The sequence below is a fragment of the Equus przewalskii genome, chromosome 20 (genome assembly GCF_037783145.1).
Source record: "Equus przewalskii isolate Varuska chromosome 20, EquPr2, whole genome shotgun sequence".
NCBI classification, from domain to species: domain Eukaryota; kingdom Metazoa; phylum Chordata; class Mammalia; order Perissodactyla; family Equidae; genus Equus; species Equus przewalskii.
In genome coordinates, this window is record NC_091850.1 from 8424125 (window position 1) to 8445035 (window position 20911).

A 20911-nucleotide genomic window follows, 5' to 3' on the forward strand; every position below is an offset into this window, starting at 1 on the left:
AAACATTACAAAGACAAGTGAAGCCCCCCGTGTATTCCTTCCGCCTCCTCAGAGGTAACCACTACTTTCATATGTTTTTATACTTTTGCTACATATGTGTACATGCATAAACAATAGATAATAGTGTGTTGTGTGTTTTAAATTTTTATATAGATGTTTCCTTTTTTTCACATTATTTTTAAGATAAGCTAATACACATAGCTCTGGTTTATTGATGTTCACCACTACAAAGTATTTGATAGTATGTATATACAACTTATTTATCCATTCTTTGGTTGCTGCCTCAATGTATATTTAGTACAGATCTCTTGAGCAACATGTGAGAATGTCTTTAGGGTACTGACCTAGGGTTAGAATTTTTGCATCACTGGATATGCACATCTTTAGCTTTACTAGATACTGCCCATCTCCAAAGATTGAATCACTAGCAGTGAGGCCAGCAATGGTGTTTAACAGACCTACCAGGTTCAAAGTTTCAGTCAGACTCATTCGCCTGGAAGTGGGAGTTGGTGGTGGGTAGTAGGGCAAGAATTCGCATTTCTAACATGTCCCCAGCGATGCTGCTGCTGCTGTAGTGTGGTCTCTGGGACTGCATTCTGAAAACGAGAGCTCTGGAGAAAGCCTATTTGGATTACATTTCGAAAGAGTGAGCTAATGAGACACTTATCTGAAAAGACGTGGCTGGTGAGGTGTTACTAGATAACCGAAAGTTCGCCTGTGGTATAATTTTAGCATTCAGATTCTAGAAAAAACTGACTAAATATAGATGATACATGGTAGATAACCAGTATAAGTGATTTTCATCAAAGGCTAAATTTTTAATGAGTTCTACTGCTAGAATGGGGCCTCTGCATGTGCTCTTGCCATTGCTATGCTGAGGAGGGCAGAGGAGTGGGCAGGTGACCTGGTGTCAGGCCAGGATGTGCAGTGAGCTTGGCTGACATTACTTAGTGTGTTAGTGTCTTGACTGCATCCATAAAACCCAGGCGTTGGCCTCGATGCAGGTGTGAACCTTTGCTTGGGAGTTCCTCAAGGTTTAAGGCATGAGGCTATTGAGTCTTACTGATTTGGCTATTTTTGCATGTTTATATGCAAAACAAAAAAATCAATCTCTACATTATATAATTAAAAAAAATTATATTCCAAAGTTAGTACTCTGGTAATAGAATGCCAGGGAGGTTTCCCTCAAATATTCTTTCTGCAAGAACTTCTTATAAAAAATCTTGACAATGAAGCTTTCACATATTTTAGGGTAAAAAGACACAAACAGGCTTGTGCAGTCTGCAAATGGTTAACATGTAAACTGGAAGGAAAGTGATTTTATTTCAGATTTAGCAATATAAAAGGTCAATTAGGAAAAAAAGCATGTACTAGTAACCAAAAGCATATGCTTACATCATTCCACAATTAATGTAACAAGATAATTGTTTTTCAAAACCAGACAACAGGTTCAAAAATACTTCTTTTCACACCCTTAAGTGATGCTGTTGGGAATAATGGCTGTTAGAAGGCCATGTATTGCAGGCACATTTCCAGCTAGTTCTAGTTATCATTACTCTCATTTATCTTCTTTCTTTTCTCTCTCTCATCAGCTTTTTGCTTTCTTCCCTTCTTCTTTTATTCACAGGATTTCGTGGATCATAGATTTCAAACGTGTCTGAGTCTTGCATGCTTGCATCTTTCACTTTTCTGCTTTTATCCTCGAACTGAAGTACATGTGACATCCTAAAGAGGGAGAGAGATGGTTCAGTGATTTTGGCACGAGAACTGAAAGCAGAAATTCTATACAACACCATCCTTGGCATAATGAACCATAAGGGGACAGAACACCAAGAGGGGTTTATTGTTTACTCGTGTATACCACATGGAAACCAGCTTCTCAGAAAACACTTAAATTTGAAAAACATGTCTGGAGTTTGTTCTGTTGGTTTGTATTTCTAGTGGTGAGTCTCTTTGCCTCAGTCTTCACTTTAGGTTCCTTCGCTGATGAGAGGTTAAAAGAGTTCTACCCAGAAGTGTTCCTTAAACTAAGTTCAGAGAGCATTCTGCCAGTGTCCTTTAAAGGGCACACTCACTTAGCCAGAGTGAGCCAGGTTGCAGAGCAAAACTCCAGCCCTATTTGATTTTTTTGTCTTCACTAGTTAAATGGGTCAAGGGTAGGGAATGTGTTAAGAAAATTCTTGTTCAAATGGTGTTATGACTCCCTTTTCTGGGGAGTTGCTAGGTTTAAGAAAAAATTTTTTCTCATACAAAAGGAAATTAAGCTTTTGGCACAGCTCCATGGACTAATTTCCTCCTCTTACTGTTGAGTATGACAAATCTAACCATCCTGCCTTCCTACTTTATCAAATGCCGACTGGTCTTAAGGTATCAACATGTGCTTGAATCATAAGTGGTCATAAGCTGGCTATCCTTAGCAGCAGGGAAATATGTAAGTGATTAGCTCTGCCCCCATTAGGAGGTGTCAGGAATAAAAAGGGAAGTCCAAACAACAGATTTCAGGGCAGTTGAGTGAATCTGGAAAGAGAAAAGTTCAGGTTTTATATGTAAACAAAACTACTAAGGCTTTTCCCACAAGTTATTTAAGCAATTTTTAAAATAGGCCTACCCAGCACTTTTCTTTATCACAGCAGATAGGGCTAAATCACCTGTAGGATTAACACTCCCCATACAACTGCTGTAACTTTCAGATGAAATCCAAAAATTACATTCATTTCTTTTTCCTCTATGAGTGGAGATCTGGGCAGTAGGTATTAGGAGAGGTCCCCCACGCTTTTCCCCCTGTAGTAGAAATAATGCTGGGCGAGGTTTATGTATGTGACAAACTCCCATGGATATACTCAGAATTTAAAGAATCCTAAAAAGATTTTGGGAGGGAAATAAAATGCTGCAATATGAGTGACTCTACAATTACTAAGCGTTCAGGCTGACCAGGTGAGTCGTACTGCCAGTCCCACTCCCTACATCCCAGAAAATTTTATGGGAATGCCGTGAGTATGAGTGATATTATTATATGGATGACCTAGAGTCTACTTTAACTTACTAAGTGAAGCAAATCACCTTCACATTTCTATACTTTATCATTAATAATACATTATCTGCATCAAATTTCATAACTGATCTCAATGCATGAACATCACATATCACACGTGAGAACTGCTTTTTATACTTCTGTTGCCTTAGTAAACATCCTTATTTGGAAAATGCATCATAGGATCATTGCTTATTTAGTGGATTCCTCAGAGTCTGATTTTCTTGTGCTTTCAATTTCCTACAGTGTTTAAGTATTAGCTATGAGAAGAAAACAATCCCCAACGCCCAGAAAAAGGCTGATTATTCTACAGCCATGGTAACAAGTGACCCCTGGAACCAGTCTGAAACACAACCGGACCGGATTTAATCAATTAATGATGACTTGCCTGGGCCTAAATGATCAGTGACAACTCACTTCAGTAAACACACCTCTGACAGCCAACTAATCAGTGACAGCCTCATGCTTTTGGAAGTTGGCCCATCAGTGGCAAACTCAGTCCAGTGAACATGCTTCTGAGAGCCAGCCAGTCACCGACAGTCTCTGCTGAATAATGGGGCTTCTGAGGCTGATGTCAACCCCTAAACAATCCCTGACCCCAGAACTCTACAGACGATTTGCAACCTGCTCTGCTCAGAGAGACTGTGCCTGAAAGCATAGCTCTTCCTTACTTAACTAAATAATAAATGAGGTCTTTTGTTTCAGATATTGAGAGGTGGTCTTCTTTGACACTTCGTAACTCTGTGCTGCATTCCCCACGAAGTGCACTCTTTAGAAATGGTAAGTGTATTACCCCTGATGAGGACTGAGTTGACAAGAGTGGCAAGACTGTCCTTTCCCACACATGACGCGGAGCCCAGACTTTGACTGCATTTCAGTCAGTGCTTAGCAGCCTTCCAGATGACTCTTGTGCAGATACCTAAGCTAAAACCAAGAAGTAGCTGGAATCATATGCTCTTTAAGATAATTTTATTCAGTACTCCTATACTGATGTCAAAAAACAAAAACCACTATCTTAGTTAACTTATTAACATCTTTCCATATACACATTTTTCTATTTTAAAAATTATCCCTTTCTCTGACCCAAAATACAGATGGGTTTTGTGCAGTATTCATTTCTAGTAGGGAACTGTCCACATTTCAAAAATGACTTTATCAGAATCTGTCAATTAAAACCATAAGAAGGCACCTTCCTCCTTTCTATGCCATGAGAGAATCTTGCAGTTATTGAGTTTAGTTGTCTCTGGTATAAGAAATGAGATCTAGACACGTGAACAACAGCATGAAGTCCACAAAAAGAAACAGATTTTCCTACAAATTTGAAAAGACAGAAAGCCGTAAATTACGGTAGCTGTCTTTTTCAACTGTTTGTTTCATACACCACTGCACTAAACAAGTCCAACACTTTGATTAATAGCAAACCTAAACCCAAAGGAAAGCAGGGGCTATCAGCTTACAAACTACTTCAGCTTTAATATCGTAATACTTAGCATGGCTGGTTACTCAGCAATAATATTTAATCTCTAATAGAAATAAAAGCCTAGTCAAAATGCTTCACCCATTTATCTTTCAACATGCTTTGGTCACTTCATTTTAAAAAGCAAACAAAATAGTTACTATGATTTTCAGCATAATAAACTTGTGACCTATGTGCCTCCATAAATCACAGACCGCATGAATTGAAAGCATGCCCACGTTTTCAGTCTCCTGTGAGACTACACAAGCAGACTTAGAATACAGACTTTATTCCAGTACATAAGGGTCTGGTAGTTTACAATCTTGAATGTACCGATATCTCAATACTATCCACTCTGTGGCTGGTCCTGGAGTTGGCCCAACAAGAGCACTGAATTTTTTAGAATTAATTACACTCTGATCATTTACATATGAAAATTTTAGAACTTGTTCACTGAAGGCAAAGACAAAAACTTCTGATTAATAAAAAGTTTTACATAAGCTCGATTCCCAAATAACATTGACTTTAGTGTGTCAGAGAAATATGGAGGCTTACCATTTTCACAGAGGTTGTGTTTGACAGGTAAGTTTTTTTGCATGAGACTGTGTGGAATTATAAACAAAAGTAAACAACTGATTCTTCAAAAAGAACCCAAGCTTAACTAACCTCACTAATTTGACACTCGGTTTTTAAAGTTCTCACACAATTGTGCAATAAGTTAAGATATGACAGCAATTAATATTAACAGGGAATGCAAGAGTTACTCATTCTCAGACACACAGTAACTCAATATAGAATTCCAATATTAATAATTCATTTCTGACTGAAATGTATTCAAATTATCCATGCTTATATAATGCAAACAGCTATCTTTTTCTCTGAGAATTCTATAAACCACTGCTTCCCATTTTCAAGTCACCCTAGTTTAGGAGCTTGTCACCCAACCCTTAGATGGGAGGTGTCCTAGTTTTTCTACATCTTGCTACGTCTCCTTCTCGTCCTCCAAAGGATCTAAAACAGTCTCTCTTCCGCATTTCTCTTAGAGCATTCCTCTGAGCGGGAACTATCGGCTGTTCTATCAGACTGAAAGACCTCAGCCTGACCCTTAAAGGCCTCCAACAACTGGATCTTCCTATCTCAGCAACCTGATTTCGTCTCTTTCATCAACTCTCACCATTTTGTAATTGCCTGTTTCCTTAATTGTGAACAGACTGTCGGTTATTCAAGACTGTTTGAGTCTTGTTCACAGCTGTGCTCCTGGTGCTGAGAATGGTGATTTGCGTTTGTGAATCAAAGCCTTCAGGCCCTTTGTGCTGGCCACGCTGGCTGGCTGGCACGAGCTGGTTTGCTAGCTAACACTTGACTTCCTTTTCTGGGCAGGGGCTGTCTTTTATTTCTGTGATAAACTTCTAAAATGTCTAACAGGCTCTGCAGAGAGTCTCCTGCTCAGCACAAGTCCACCTTTTCATGACCTCTCATAGTTCCGCACACTGATTGCTGCTTTTCCACTGCATTCCTATCAGTGACGGCTGGCTTTTACTCCTTGTAGACTGTGGTGGGAGCACGCCTTATGTTCTTTTCTGTTTCCTATGGTACCTAGTGCAGAACTAGATAGAGTTTTTTTAAAGCAATGTTTCTCCAAGTCTAACCCCAGAGCCCGGCATCAAATGCAGGCTGCACATTAGAATCACCTGGGGAGTTTTCAAAACTATCAAGGCCAAGCCTCCACCTCCAGAAGTACTGACTTAATTGTCCCGGGCTGGGGCCCCAGCACTAGTAGTTTAAAATTTTTCCTAGTGATTTTAAAGTATAGCCAAAGTGAAGACAGCAGCACTAAAGTTTAAGAAACTTTACACTTTCAGATTGATTGATTTCATCAGCCATTTGTTCTGGCCCCTTCAGAGATGAAGAAAAGCTGATTCTTAATGACAAGCTACTCACACATTTGAAGAAGCTTCAGCGGCCTCTGAGCCTATTATTTTAACTGAATAATCTCAAGTGTATTATCTATTTCTTAATAAGGTTTGGGGATAAGGCAAGGAGCTAGATTCAATTGTTCATTCAGCCAACATCTGAGGGCTTTTTATGTGTGAGACCCAGTGTCAGACTTGGGACACAAAGCCAAAAATGATGTAGGCCCTGTCATCCTACAGGAACAGTCTTGTTAGGGAGACGAACGCACAGACACCAGAACAAATGCACAATTTGGAATTGTCTGCAAAGTGTGAGCAATGATAATAAGAGCATCTACTGACATAGCACTCTATGACAAGCTTTCACAAGTTGCCTGGGATTATCTTCACAGTAACTGTATGGGGGAGGCAGGGAAGGCGTTATCATTGCCCCCATTTCACAGGCAGCCTGTGAGATTCATGGTCAAGAAACTTGAAGCTGGTAAGGAGTTGACCAGGCACTTTCTTGACTGTCCTCGGAGGTGAACTTTCATCTCGTGAAGCTGGACTTAATTTTAGAAGTAAATCAAAAGCCAATTCGGCATTAAGTCTAGTGAGCAGGATAAAAATCAGATTGGGTAGTGCTCATTTTGAAATACAAAATTTTAAAAATATAACTATAAAGGCACAAGAATAATTATTTGTGTGGCTCCCAGACTGGCCTTTACAGCAATTCCAAAAGAGAAGTTCCACAAATGTCTTAAGCAATATGGGCACCTCTTTGGGAAAATGCACCACTCTTTTAGGTGAACACTTGCTTTAAAAAAAAAGGCAATTAATTTTCACTGTAAAATTTTATCTCCTATCGCCTTTTATCATTGTTCTCTGGAATCAGTCCCAGTTTCTCCTTAGACTTCCTAAAATGAGGATGCTAGGTGGGGACACCCCATTCAGCTGGAGGTCCAAGACGGGCAGAGCCAAGGGTCCATGGCCTGACCCTGTAGAGGGGAATGTCTAGCAATCACCTCTCAGACATCAAATTACTAAGGAGGGCCTTGTGGTTGATGATGATATCCAGGTCTTTTCTGTTATATATATATTTCAGAAATGCAAATCTAGTCATGAAAACTCTCCTCTTGTTTTTTTTTTTTGAGGAAGATTATCCCTGAGCTAACTGCTGCCAATCCTCCTCTTTTCACTGAGGAAGACTGGCCCTGAGCTAACATCCATGCCCATCTTCCTCTATTTTATACGTGGGATGCCTACCACAGCATGGCGTGCTAAGCGGTGCCATGTCCACACCCAGGATCTGAACTGGTGAACCCGAGGCCGCCAAAGTGGAACATGCGAACTTAACCGCTGTGCCACCTCTCCTCTTCTTAATCCTTCAGTGGCTCCCCATTGTCTACACAATGAAACCCAAATTTCATATGTGGCCTCTACGATTTGGCTTTTGCTCCCCTCTCCAAGCTCCTATGTCAGCCTTCCTCCATCACATCTTATGCTTCAGACATCCTGAATTACTTGCAGTTCCTGAACAAAATCTGCTCTCTCCTGCCTGCTCTTTCTCTCATGGTGATACACTTCACTTCTCCTCTCCTTCCTATCAGCGGAGGTGTCGTCCCCTCTGGGAACCAGTCCCTGATTCCTCTCCTGGCTGTCCTGCTCTTTGTCCACTAGGATTAAGGCCTTCTTCTGTATATCTCTCTAGTTTACTCTCCTTCACTAGACTGCAGTTGGCTCTGTTTTATTGGCCTTTATACCAGCACCCGTCACTAATACTTGGCAAGAAGAATGCCCTCAATAAATGTTCACTGAATAATTAAATGTTTCTGGGTAGTCAGTCACCTTTAAAACCTTTGGCTAGAATGCTGGTTTTGTTCACCTTTCTCCTTGATAGTATTAATACATAATTCCAAATTACTTAGCATTATGTTTATAAACCCTTGAGTTTTCCAGGTAAGTAACTCTCCTCTCAAAGTCCACAATACCAGAGAAAAGGCTAATACTCAAAAAGCTAAAACAAAGTATTTCCATCACCACTAACTTTATGCTATGAAAATCTAACAGTTATCTTTCTCAAATGGGCGAGTTAAGCTGCCTAGTGACTGGCATTATCTTCTGTACCCTTAGTCTTTGAGGTGTGAGGTGGGGGAAATGCATTTATTGTCCTTAGACTGCATTCCTCTACTTGGGCTGAAAGGCCTTGCCGTTCTTTGTGAAACTTTGTCATCCACATAAGTTATCTTTAGTATACTGTGTTGACAGCTTTTCATTTCTCTAAGTTAGAATTCTTATGAAATCTAACTAAATAACTCCTGGTTATTACTTCAGTTTATCATTCTATGGGACTACGGATCAGAAAACTTAAATGAGCTAGTTTAAGGTTTTTTTGTGGGGGAGGACTTGAAAGGAGACTTGTATTTGAAAAGCAAAACCAGTCCTTTATGTTTTTAAAGAAAAATTTCAGCAAGACAAAACAATTTTCAAGTTTTGCCCACATGTGATTCTTTGAAAGGACTACACCCTGCTCCGTACACGGACGGGCTGCGGCACTCTCGCCCGTGTCATTTCTCTGGAATGCCCCACCACTCCTTCCCGCTGCTCTGTGGCCCCGGTCCCTGCAAAGCCTACTTTAATTCCCATTCTTTCCTAAAAGTGTCGCCTGACTGCCCGGTCCTCAGGACCTGTTCTTGCCTCTCAATTTCTGTAACACTGTCTACAGAAGCTTTTGTGACTGCAGTCAGAAGACCAGGACTTGAGTTACAGTCCAGTCACTAACTGTTTCTGTAGGAAAGTCCCATTGCTTGTCACAGGCCTCTGTTTCCTCATCCGTGAAGAAGGAATGGTAATGTGCACCCCATTGACCTCACATAGTTAGAATGAGGTTCAAACCGCAGGCCTGCAAAAGTGTGGTCTGAACACCCTTTATCATATTTCAACTTATTTTGCACTTTGTGTGTATGTGTGTTACATATACACTGTGATTGTATAAGTATTTATCATTTTTATAAAATTCTATTATACTGCATAGCCTTTTTGAAAGTGTTTTCATTTAATATTATCATACACATATAACCTATTGATCCAACCTAACTTTGGGGGCTTATATGTATATTTTAAAATATGTCCCGTCTATCCTAGACTACAAGCCATTCAAAGGGCAGAAACTGTTTATGGTATCAAAGAATTATAGAAATTTTATTTTATTTTTATAAATTTCATAGCATGATTAATACATATTCACTGTTTTTATGTGTTTTTTCTTTGTGCAAAGTAAAACAATCCTGAGAAGCAAAAAGAAAAAACAAAAACAACTCCCTGTAACTCCATGGCTCATCAATAACTGTAAACATAGGCACACTGCTTCCTGCATTTTTTCCTATGTATGTCTATGCATGCATGTATGTATGTATGCAGACATGTATATCTATATATATTTGAAGGAATCATAATGCATATATTTTGTAATTTGCTTTTCATACCCAACTATAGCACAAACATCTTTTTACATGAATAACTATACTTCTACACCATTTTATTCATTGTCTAGTATTTGATCCTGGAGATAATGTACAATCAACCCCATATTGTAGGATTCTTAGGCTTGTTTAAATTTCCACCTTTAAAAACAATGCTGTGAATAATATCTACGTAAATAGTAAATATTTGGATTTTTAAATTTGTACAAAATATCTATTTTTTTTTTTGGCCTGGTTCAGCATTCTTTCTTTTGGTAGCATAGTACTTCTCCTTTCAGAAATGACGCTTCCTCACTCTTAGTCCATGTGGCTGGAGTGGGATGACAGCCCCTGTTCTTGTTCCAGGAAATGGACACGTGGTATACGCCTGCCCAGAAACCAGTGATTAGATCAAGGTCAAACAGAATTGGCTCAAGGATTTTTCTGGAGCTACAGAGTTGGCCATATGGATATGTAAGTCTAGAGCTTCTGGAAGCCATCTTTGCCACCCCTTGGAGAGGCTTGCCTATGGATGAGGCCAACTGAGAGGAAAAGGGAGCCAGGAGACAAAAAAGAGAGAGATTCCTGACTCTGTTTTAACTCTGATCCAGCCATGCCCTAACTCCATTCCTTAAGCTTCCCATGCCGATAAATTCCCCATTTTTGTTAAAGATATTTCTATCATTTCTAATAGGGAATCTTTATTAATGATTAGGATAAATTCCTACAAGTAGAATTCCTAGGCAAAGATTTGTACATTTTTAAGGTATTTCATGCAGATGATCTAACTTCCCTTCAGAAAGGAAATACCAAATCACACTCTCATCAGCAGAGTGCCTTATTTTACTTTGGTTAATAGATTGATTTTGTTTTCATTTTTTTCCCCCATGTTTTTGGCTATTTGTATTTTTTCTTTTGTGATATGTATGGTCGTGTGCTTTGCCCTTTGAAAAAAGATGGCACATTCATGTTTGCCTTATTTGTGAGAATTCTTAATATATTAATAATGTAAGTCCTTATTCATCATATAAATTGCAAATATCTTTTCTAGTTTGTCATTTGTTCTTTAATTTTGTTTTTTGTGGAGTTTCACTTACCTATCTCCTTTATTCCTCCGTCCATCCCTCTCTCTTTTCCTTCTTTCCTACCTTCCATACAGAACTTTACAATTTTTTATATAGTCATAGAGAGAGTCTCTTCCTTTACGGTCTCCATCTTTAAAGTCATACTTAAGAATTCTTTCCTCACACTAAGATGATGTAAATATCCTCCTATATTTTCTTCTAGCACTTTTACAGTTCTTTTTTCCACTTGTTAATCTTTTATCAGTTTAGAAATTTCTTTTAGTATATTGGGTCGGATAAGTTCTAATTTAATTATTCTCCCCAAATGGCTACCTAGTTGTCCCAACTTTATTTTTTTAATAATTCACTCTGTATAGTATCCTATTACTTTAATTAGTATAATTTGGGCATCTGACTGGGAAAGACCATTACCCTCTCACTCTTTCAAAAAAATATTTCTAAAAATTTACTTATTTTTATTTAACTAGATTTTATTTTATTTTTATTTATTTATTTATTTTAAAAGATTTTATTTTTTTTCCTTTTTCTCCCCAAAGCCCCCCATTACATAGTTGTATATTCTTCGTTGTGGATTCTTCTAGTTGTGGCATGTAGGACGCTGCCTCAGCGTGGTTCGATGAGCAGTGCCATGTCCCCGCCCAGGATTCGAACCAACGAAACACTGGGCCCCCTGCAGCAGAGTGCGTGAACTTAATCACTTGGCCACGGGGACAGCCCCAATTTAACTAGATTTTATTTTTAAAAGAGGTTTAGATTTACAGAAAAATTGAGCAGATAGTACAGAAAGTTCCCTTATACCCCTAAACCAAGTGTCCTTATTGTTACCATCTTATCTTAGTATGGTACATTTGTTACCCTTAATGAACTAATATTGATATCTTATTATTAAGTAAAGCTCACAGTTTATTTAGATTTCCTTAGTGTTATAGACTAGATTGTGTTTCCCCCAAATTCATATGTTGAAGCCCTAACTCTCAATGTGGCAGTATTTGGGGATAGGGCCTTTGAGGAGGTAATTAAGATTAGAGGAGGTTATAGGAGTGGAGCCCTAATCCCAGAGAACTGATGTCCTTAAAAGAAGGAAGAGACTGGGAGCACGTGCACACTGAGAAAAGGCCACGTGAGGACAAAGCAAGAAGGTGGCTGTCTACAAGCCAAGGAGAGAGGCCTCACCAGAAATCACTCTTGCTGGCACTTTGATCTGGGACTGCTAGCCTCCAGAACTGTGAGAAAAAAGATTTCTGTTGTCAAAGCCACCTTGTCTCTGGTAATTTGTTATGGCAGCCCTAGGAGACTAACCCACTTTGCTTTTACCTAACGTCTTTTTTCTGTTCCAGCATCCCATATTACATTAGTGTCATGTCCTCCTAGGCTATTCTTAGCTGTGGCAATTTCTCAGAATTTCCTTGTTTTTGATCACTTTTACAGTCTTGAGGAGTACTGGTTGGGTATTTTGTAGGGTGCCCCGCTATGGGAATTTGTCTAATGTTTTTCTCATGATAAGACTAGGCTTATGAGTATTTGAGAGAAAGGCCACGATGTAAACTGCAATTTTCATTACATCATAGAAAGGATACATTCTGTCAACGTGATTTACAGTGTGGATGTTGGCCTTCATCATCTTGCTGAGGGAGAGCTTGTCAGGTTTCTCTCCACTGTAAAGTTACTCTTTTTTGCCTGCTTTCCATGTTGTACTCTTTGGAGGGAAGTCACTATGTGCAGCCCACGCCTAAGGAGTGAGGAATTATGCTTCCCTACTCTTTTTATTAAAAAATTAATAAAAATTACAGATAAGCAACTGAAGAGAAGCTATTGAAATTATTTACCAAGCTTAAGCCAGATTCCCAGTTCTTACGCTAGAAAATTTGGAAGCCCAAATGACTGACATTTTAAAGATACTTGTGCTGCTAATGAAAACTAAAGACCAAAATAATTTCTGGAAAATGTGGGTAACTGTGTTAACAAACATTTGGTACTTATTATAATTTTAATAAAGTACAACACAAAAATGACAAGCTTTTAGATTCACTTCAAGTGAAATAATCAAAACTAGTCATATAGAGAATAATGACATTATCAATCCCAAATATCACAACTATTTTTTCTTCTATGATTCTCAGTTCACTTTGGATACTGTTTAAAATATAAATAGCAATTTTATTTAAAAATTTTGACATTTTCCTATGATTTCTAGAATACATTTAAAAACATCAGTTGGACAATTCTTTCATTTATTTTAACTATCAAAATGTAATATTTAGGGAAAAACCTGATGAATTTTTAATTTTAGGACTTTTCTCCATCATTGATTATAAGTAACTTAGGGTTCTCTTTTCACAAACGTTCAAAGCTTCTTTGGGAATTAAGAAGTTAAAGAGTTAAAGTACCAGCACCTATGAAAAAAGAAGTGTGAATCTTTTTTCAACATGAAGTAGATAGTAGAGATCACAGTAATTCATATGAAGAGACAGACAGACAAAACATGAATGAGTCTAGAGATCAAAGTATGTAAAAAAAGTTCAGGAAAATGAGGTCACTGGCATTCTTCATGTCCAGCACAGCAGGGAGGCACAGGGCAGAGATGAGTGTGAGAAACAGAAGAGGCTAAAGAAGAAAAAGAAATCAAGGAGGAAGAGTAAAGACGAAAGAAGATTCAAAATAGGAAACAGAAACAGTGATTAAAATAGGAACAAAAAAATTAAAAATACTTGGAGAAAGCAAAATGAGTATAGGAAAATAGAGCATTAGGTAAACCAAGCAAAGAGGAAAATAGACACTGGCCTTTGGAAAAAGAAAACAAAGATGAAAACCAGTGAATTTTCTTTTACTGTTCACCATTAACATGAGAAAACCTCCTTTGTTCTGAACTTTAAATGAACATTAATATTTCTCCCTCAGTTTCAGGTTTTAAAAAGCTAACTCTTAAAAATTTTTGTTTCCCTTTTAAAAACTTCTATTCCTGTTTTAAAAAGAAAAAAATCCTCATTTTATTGGGTATCTTTAATAAATATTGAGTATTGTTGGAGCAAATGTGAAAGATGTAATTTTCAAAATATCTTCAGCAACGTGGGAATGCAGTTTCTTGACTTTCTTGCCTATCTAATATGCTTCATACTCAGCAGGACACAGGTGGAAAGATTTAAGAGGCTTTCCAGAATAACTCTGTAATATGCATTCTTACACCTGCCCTGGGGTTTAACCAACTGCTCAGCCAATAACATTTAATCTATGGCCAGTGAACTAACAAAACAACATAGGGGAGATGGAGTTCCCAATCAAAAAGGCCTGGTAAGCAGCTGGGGTACATGGCTATCTGCCCATCTCTCTCAAAACAAATCCATGAACAAAGTGAACTTCCCTAATATGATAGAAACTTATTTCAAGGCAAACTGTATGAAAGCAGAGTCAACACAGAAGAATTTTCTTCACCAAGAAGAAAAGGCAGAAAAAAAGGTGACTTCAGGGATTGGATAGAGAACTTAAAGTAAAATAATCACCTTTCCAGGGTCAGCAACTCTGACAAGAACCTATTTATAAAGAACTGTGCCGGTCTTCTGCAGCATTATTTATAGTCCTGTATAAAATGAACACTAACTAGGGAACCTGGTCTATCATCATATTCCTTCTTGCTTCATTTTATCACTACCTTCAAACTTGGCTAAGAAGAGGAACGGAAGAAAACATTTACGTTACACTGAGCTTAGAATTCTGTACTCTCCAAAGCGATGATATTCTTTTGCTTTATACTGAAATTGTATTTACAATCGATGTCCCCCCCCCCACCTTTTCTTTTTAGTACTAGCCTCAAGGAAAAAAATATTTCATTGATGAGGCATTACTGTTCACCATAAACATAAAATCTCAAATTTATTTTATTTCAGAATGTTAAGAAGTATGATAGAAACTAAAGTTAATCACTGCAACTTACTTTGGGTTAATTAAGAAAAGGTCACAAAAGCTGCCAAACATTACAGAAATGATATAAATTCCAATTATCATCTTGACAGATCTACTGACAGTAGTCAAACAGAGAAAACTAAATTCTTAAAAATGTCAATGACATCAAAGATGAGAACAACAAAACATTTATTGAGCACTGATTGTTCCAGACACCCTGCTAAATCCTTTAAAAACAGTATCTCATTTAATCCACAAACTAACCTACCAGGAAAGTACTATTATTATCTCCAGTTTACACTTTAAGGAACAGGGTTAGAAAGGTTATATAATTTGCCTGAGATCACACAGCTAGTAAATTTCCAAGCTAGGATTCAAATTCAGGTCTGACTCCAAATCCCATACCCGTAACCACTCTACTATTTATATTCCTACGAAAAATTATGGGTAAACGTGGCAGGAACTTCTTGTTCAAGTTAAACAAGCTTTTAAATAACTTTATGAATTTTAATGCTTCAAATAATACAGGGATTATAATATAGGGATATGGACTTAATATCTTCCATGATTTAAAGGGGGCCAGACAATTTTTGACCAAGAGTTAATAAAGTCCTGAAATCACTTGTTGGGCCTCATTACTACAGTGTAAAACAACAAGAAGCCTTACTGGAAAATATGCAGGCTAGCTCAGTTAGAGAAATTGTTGCAAACCAAAATCACAAACGAGAGACAATGTCTTTGAAAACAAATAGAATCAAAATATTGAGCCAAGCATGACTGGCTATTTCTAAGATCTACCACTTCCTAGCTATGACATCTTGACCAAAGTTACTTAACCTTTCTATGCCTCAGAATCTTCCCACATAATTCCATATAATTTGGGCATAAGAACAATATCTAGTTTATAGATTTAAAACAGACTGGTGCTGTAAATGTTCAGTAATACTTAGCTTCATACTCTAACTCTTATTTCTACTAAAAAACAGCTCAAGCCTAACATTTTATTCCTCATGGTCATCAAAATTATCTGCACAAAGAATAGAATATGATTATTACTTTTAACTTGATTATCTGCATTAATACTAGAGAAGAGAAGGGATATTAATAATTCAAAGTGGCAGGTAGTAGAAAGATTATTAACAAATGTCTTTGGAAGAGGATTTTGTGGCTTGCATTTATATATGGCCATCTTAGATGGCCTGGGGATTCATATCACATAAAATGAAAGTGAGATGTTATCTTCTCTACGACTTTATTAATCCTTTGTGCTTTTTTCAGTACTACTAGCAAGATGGAAAAAATTCTAATCAAACTTCTCATAAAAACATTTATATACCTATACCAGAAAATGGCAATCAAATATCCTAGATTTTGTTCTTTTTTAATTCCTCATGCTATTTATTTTCCACATGCAATCTTTTCCATTACTTTGAAGGTATGGAGTTTGTCTAAAGACTGATTATTTCCTTCTTGGCACTGAGGCTGCAATTCAGGTAGTGGCCACCTGTTAAATAATGGGGCTTTTAAAAAATTGATTCCATGGTCAATTGTCTAAGCTTTTTCCAGGTGTGGTTAACTAAAACAAAATAAGAATGTAGCACATTATCCAGTTGCTTAAGCTTTTAAAGTAAAAATATAAGTGTTGTAAAATAAAGGTCCAATTTGCTTAGCAGATATTAAATAATATTACATTGCTACAGTGATTTAGCAGTGAGGTACTGACACAGGAATAAACAGGAAAATCCATGTACGATAATGAAACTGACCCCAAAATATACATAAGACATTATGATAAAGGACACATTTAATATCAGTGGGGGAAACACAGGACCATTCAATTGTAATGGTTAGCAATTTAGAAAAAATAAAGTTATAATATTATCCTAATATAATACGCCCAATCAATTCCAGGTGGATGAAAGATGTAAATTAAAAATAAAAATAAAACCATAAAAATACCAAAGAAAGGTATTATAACGAGGTATTTATATACTTTGAAGGTAGGGAGTTTGTCTAAAGACTGATTATTTCCTTCTCGGCAGTGAAGGGATTATGAAGACCTACAGAATGACAATGAGCAGAAAACATGAAGAAAAAGATCGCCAGATTTGGCAATGCAAATTTAAAACTCCATGTTAAAAACAAAACAAAACCCTCCATAAACAAATTTTAAGGCAATGACAAAGTGTAAAAATATTTAAAATGAAAAATATCTTTAATATTTAAGAGCTTTTTCAAATCAACAAGAAATATATAATCACATTAGACTATATAATTAACAATCACTACCACAATAATGAAATATAAGCGGCCAATTAGCATATTTTAAAAGTTCAACTTTACCAGTAAACAAAGAAATGCAAATAATATACAATAGAAACTGGAAAGATTAATATATATACATCTATTATCTGTGATATATTACAACACATATATACTCACATAAGACTTACAGTAAGGAGAAACCAGCAACTTCATACATTGTTGGTACAGGTATAAATGATTCAACTTTCTGAATACAATCTAGCAAAAATGTTATCAAAGGCGCACCCGAGCTGACAGAAATCAGAGTGGTTGAGGGGAGGGGACTGGCTGGAAGGGGCACGAGGGAACTTTCTGGGGTAATGTAAATGTTCTATATCTTGTTTTGGTGGTATTTACATGGGTGTATACAATTGTCAAAATTCATCAAAGTGAACAGATAAGAACTGTGCATTTTCTTATGTTTAAATTATACCTCAATTAAAATCTTTTAATAAAAACGTACTTGACTCAGCAGTTTCACTTCCTTTAGCCTAAGGAAATAACAGTGGATTTATAAAATATTTAACTACTGGATAATTCATTGATAAAGGCTTATAATGAAAAATTGGATGAATTTTTTCATTCTTGGGAAAAGTGTGTGTGTATACACAAAAGCATTAACGATGATCATCTGTGGGATATGAAATTACTAGAGATTTTTTCTTTCCTGTCCTTTTTCAATGTTTTATATATTGAACGTGTATTACAAACACAAATTAGGTTATTTGAAACATCAATATGACAATTAGTATTTCATCTAATAACTCTATGAAAGAAAATAACATTGTTTAAAATTGCTTTTAAAGAAACAAAAACAAAAATGTACAAATTATGCGTCTCTTTTACTAAATTTCACCTAGAATCTTACTACTTGGATTTTTCTATTCTGCTTTAAGCATCATTTCACTTTCAGCATATCTGAAAGTTATCAGGTTAAAGTATCAGAATGCTTGTTGATAACTTCTTGATTGCTTGTGTACAACGGCAACTTTCATTTTTTACTGGCTTTGTGGCTATCTGTAACAACCATTGTGAAATGACTTTTTTTTACTACACTGTGCTAATCCCAAGGACCTTTGCTCCTTAAATTTTATTTCTAATAGAAATAAGCTACTTATGCCTACATAGCTTTTCTCTGTTCCAAAATCCTACCGGCTAGAAAAAAAAAAAAAAAAAGACTCTGCAGAAAGACCACAACAGAAAAGGTAATCTTGTCCACTCTCCTCCTCTTTCTCTCTGAATGCTAAGTTTACATTAGCCAAACTTGGCCAGCCTCAGCATTTTATAATCTGAATTTAGCTAAAGAACCTGCCTTACTATACTTTTATCCTTTTCTCAACAGATTTTAAAATAGAACCATTAAGTACTACTAGCAAATTTAATGAATATATCTACATTCTTTCTAGGCCACAGATAACATAACTGAAGTAAATTAAGATTCACCTTTTCTTTATAGACTACTTTTCTTTGAGGTTATTACATCAAGAGGACAGTATAACTAACATTTTGCCAATTTAATTTAGAATGTTTAGCTTGTGCTGCTGGATTAATTTGTCAAGCCTTACCAATACTACTGCAGGACTATGTACTGTTCTCCCTCTCTCACATCTAATGTTTCCTGAGCATTTCCTAAGAGTCAGGTACTATGTTGACTACTTTGCATGAATTATCTCATTTAATTCTAACAATAACCCCGAGGTAGGTATTGTTATCTCCACTTTACAAGTGAAGAAATTGAGCCTTGCAAGAGAGGCTGCTTGCTCAGGTCATTCAGCAGTCATTGTCAGAGCAGGGGTTTGAACCAAGGCAGTCTGATTTAACAGCCCACTGTATAAACAGGAGATAATTCAATATGTGGTATTACAGAGACTTCCATGATGGTGCATTTCTTAAAGGAATGTGGAAAGTATTCCAAAGATGAGGATGGGTGATACATGCTGTAACCAGCTCCAGAAGACAGACATTATTATTTAGAATTAAAGGTCTCTGAAAGTCAAGTTGAACTTTTTTTCCTCATCCTACTGATTGAACATCCTACTCATGTTGAAATCACTGTTGGTAGAAGCTGGTGTTCTAGAAGCAGCATGGGCTCTTAAGAGTGACCAACACCTCATCATTTATTACTGTGTGATCCTGGGCAAATAACCTAATTTCTCTAAGCCTCCTCATTTATAGAATGGGAATAATACTAATTATCTGATGGAGTTGTAAGAAAAAAATCCACCACAGCTGGTCCCTAGCCTGTGAGCCCTGTGAGGCTCTTGTGAGAGTTAAATGAGAGAAGACAGTATAAAGGTCCTAGGAGGCTGCCTGAAATGTAGCACATGCAAATATTTGCTTCAAGAATGAACTGGTGGGATCCAGAGCTACCTTTATCTCCCAAGATCAGGAGAACAGTAAGAGTTTAAAAAGCATAAAAAGGATGTATATTTACTCTAAAGTCAATATAAGGGACTTCTATTATGTCAGTTATTTTGTATAATCTTAATTAATCTGAATAAGTAATAATTGGCTAAAAATATACTTCATGAATGGTTTTAAAAGAAGTGATGAGATTTCACATTAAAGTAACTGCAGACATGCCAAAACAAAAATGTCTGTGCAAATATAAATGCTACACACACACACACACACACACAAAGAATCTACACATTCTTCTCAAGTGCACATGACACATTCTCAAGGATAGACCATAAATTGGGAAATAAGGCAAGCCTCAATAAAACTAAGAAGATTGTAATCATATCAAACATCTTTTCCAACCATAATGCTGTGAAACTAGAAATCAACTACAAGAAAAAAGCTTGCAAAGTGACAAAGATGTGGAGACTAAACAACATGCTACTGAACAATGAATGGATCATTGAAGAAATTAAAGGAGAAATCAAAAAATATCTGGAGACAAATGAAAATACACCATACCAACTCATAGGGAATGCAGCAAAAGAAGTCCTAAGAGGGAAATTCATAACAATACAGGCCCATCTTAACAAACAAGAAAAATCTCAAATAATCTTAAACTGCACCTAACAGAAGTAGAAAAAGAAGAACAAACAAAGCCCAAAGTCAGCAGAAGGAGGGAAATGTAAAAATTAGAGCAGAAATAAATGAAATTGAAACAAAAAAAAAGTAGAAAGGATCAAGGAAACAAAGAGCTGGTTCTTTGAGAAGATAAACAAAATTGACAAACTCTTAGCCAGACTTACTAAGAAAAAAAGAGAGAAGCCTCTAATAAATAAAATTAGAAATGAAAGAGGAGAAATTACAATGGATACCACAGAAATACAAATGATTATAAGAGAATACTATGAAAAACTATATGCCAACAAACTGGACAATCTGGAAGAAATGGATAAATTCTTAGACTCATACAACCTCCCAAAACTGAATCAAGAAGAAACAGAGAATATGAACAGACCAATAGCAAGTAAAGAAATTGAAACAGTAATCAAAAACCTCTCACAAAGTAAAAGTCCAGGACCAGATGGCTTCTCTGGAGAATTCTACCAAACATTCAAAGAAGATTTAATACCTATCCTTCTCAAACTATTCCAAAAAATCGAGGAAGACGGAACACTTCCTAACACATTCTGCAAGGCCAACATCACCCTGATACCAAAGCCAGACAAGGACAATATAAAGAAGGAAAATTACAGGCCAATAATCGCTAATGAACATAGATGCAAAAATCCTCATAAAAATATTGGCAAACCAAATATAGAAATACATTAAAAAGATCATACACCATGATCAAGTGGGCTTTATACCAGGGACACAGGGATAGT

General features: G+C 36.7%; 1 protein-coding gene across 1 annotated transcript in view; it reads right to left on the reverse strand.

Moving 5' to 3' along the window:
• Positions 1 to 1291: 1291 nt before the first annotated feature.
• The window catches only part of CWC27 (CWC27 spliceosome associated cyclophilin), a 221371-nt gene continuing 201751 nt past the window's right edge, over positions 1292 to 20911 (reverse strand). The window contains exon 14 of the mRNA XM_070587456.1: positions 1292 to 1725. Within this exon, the coding sequence (XP_070443557.1) occupies positions 1563 to 1725 (163 nt within the window). The 3' untranslated portion in view covers positions 1292 to 1562. The remainder of the gene's footprint in view (positions 1726 to 20911) is intronic.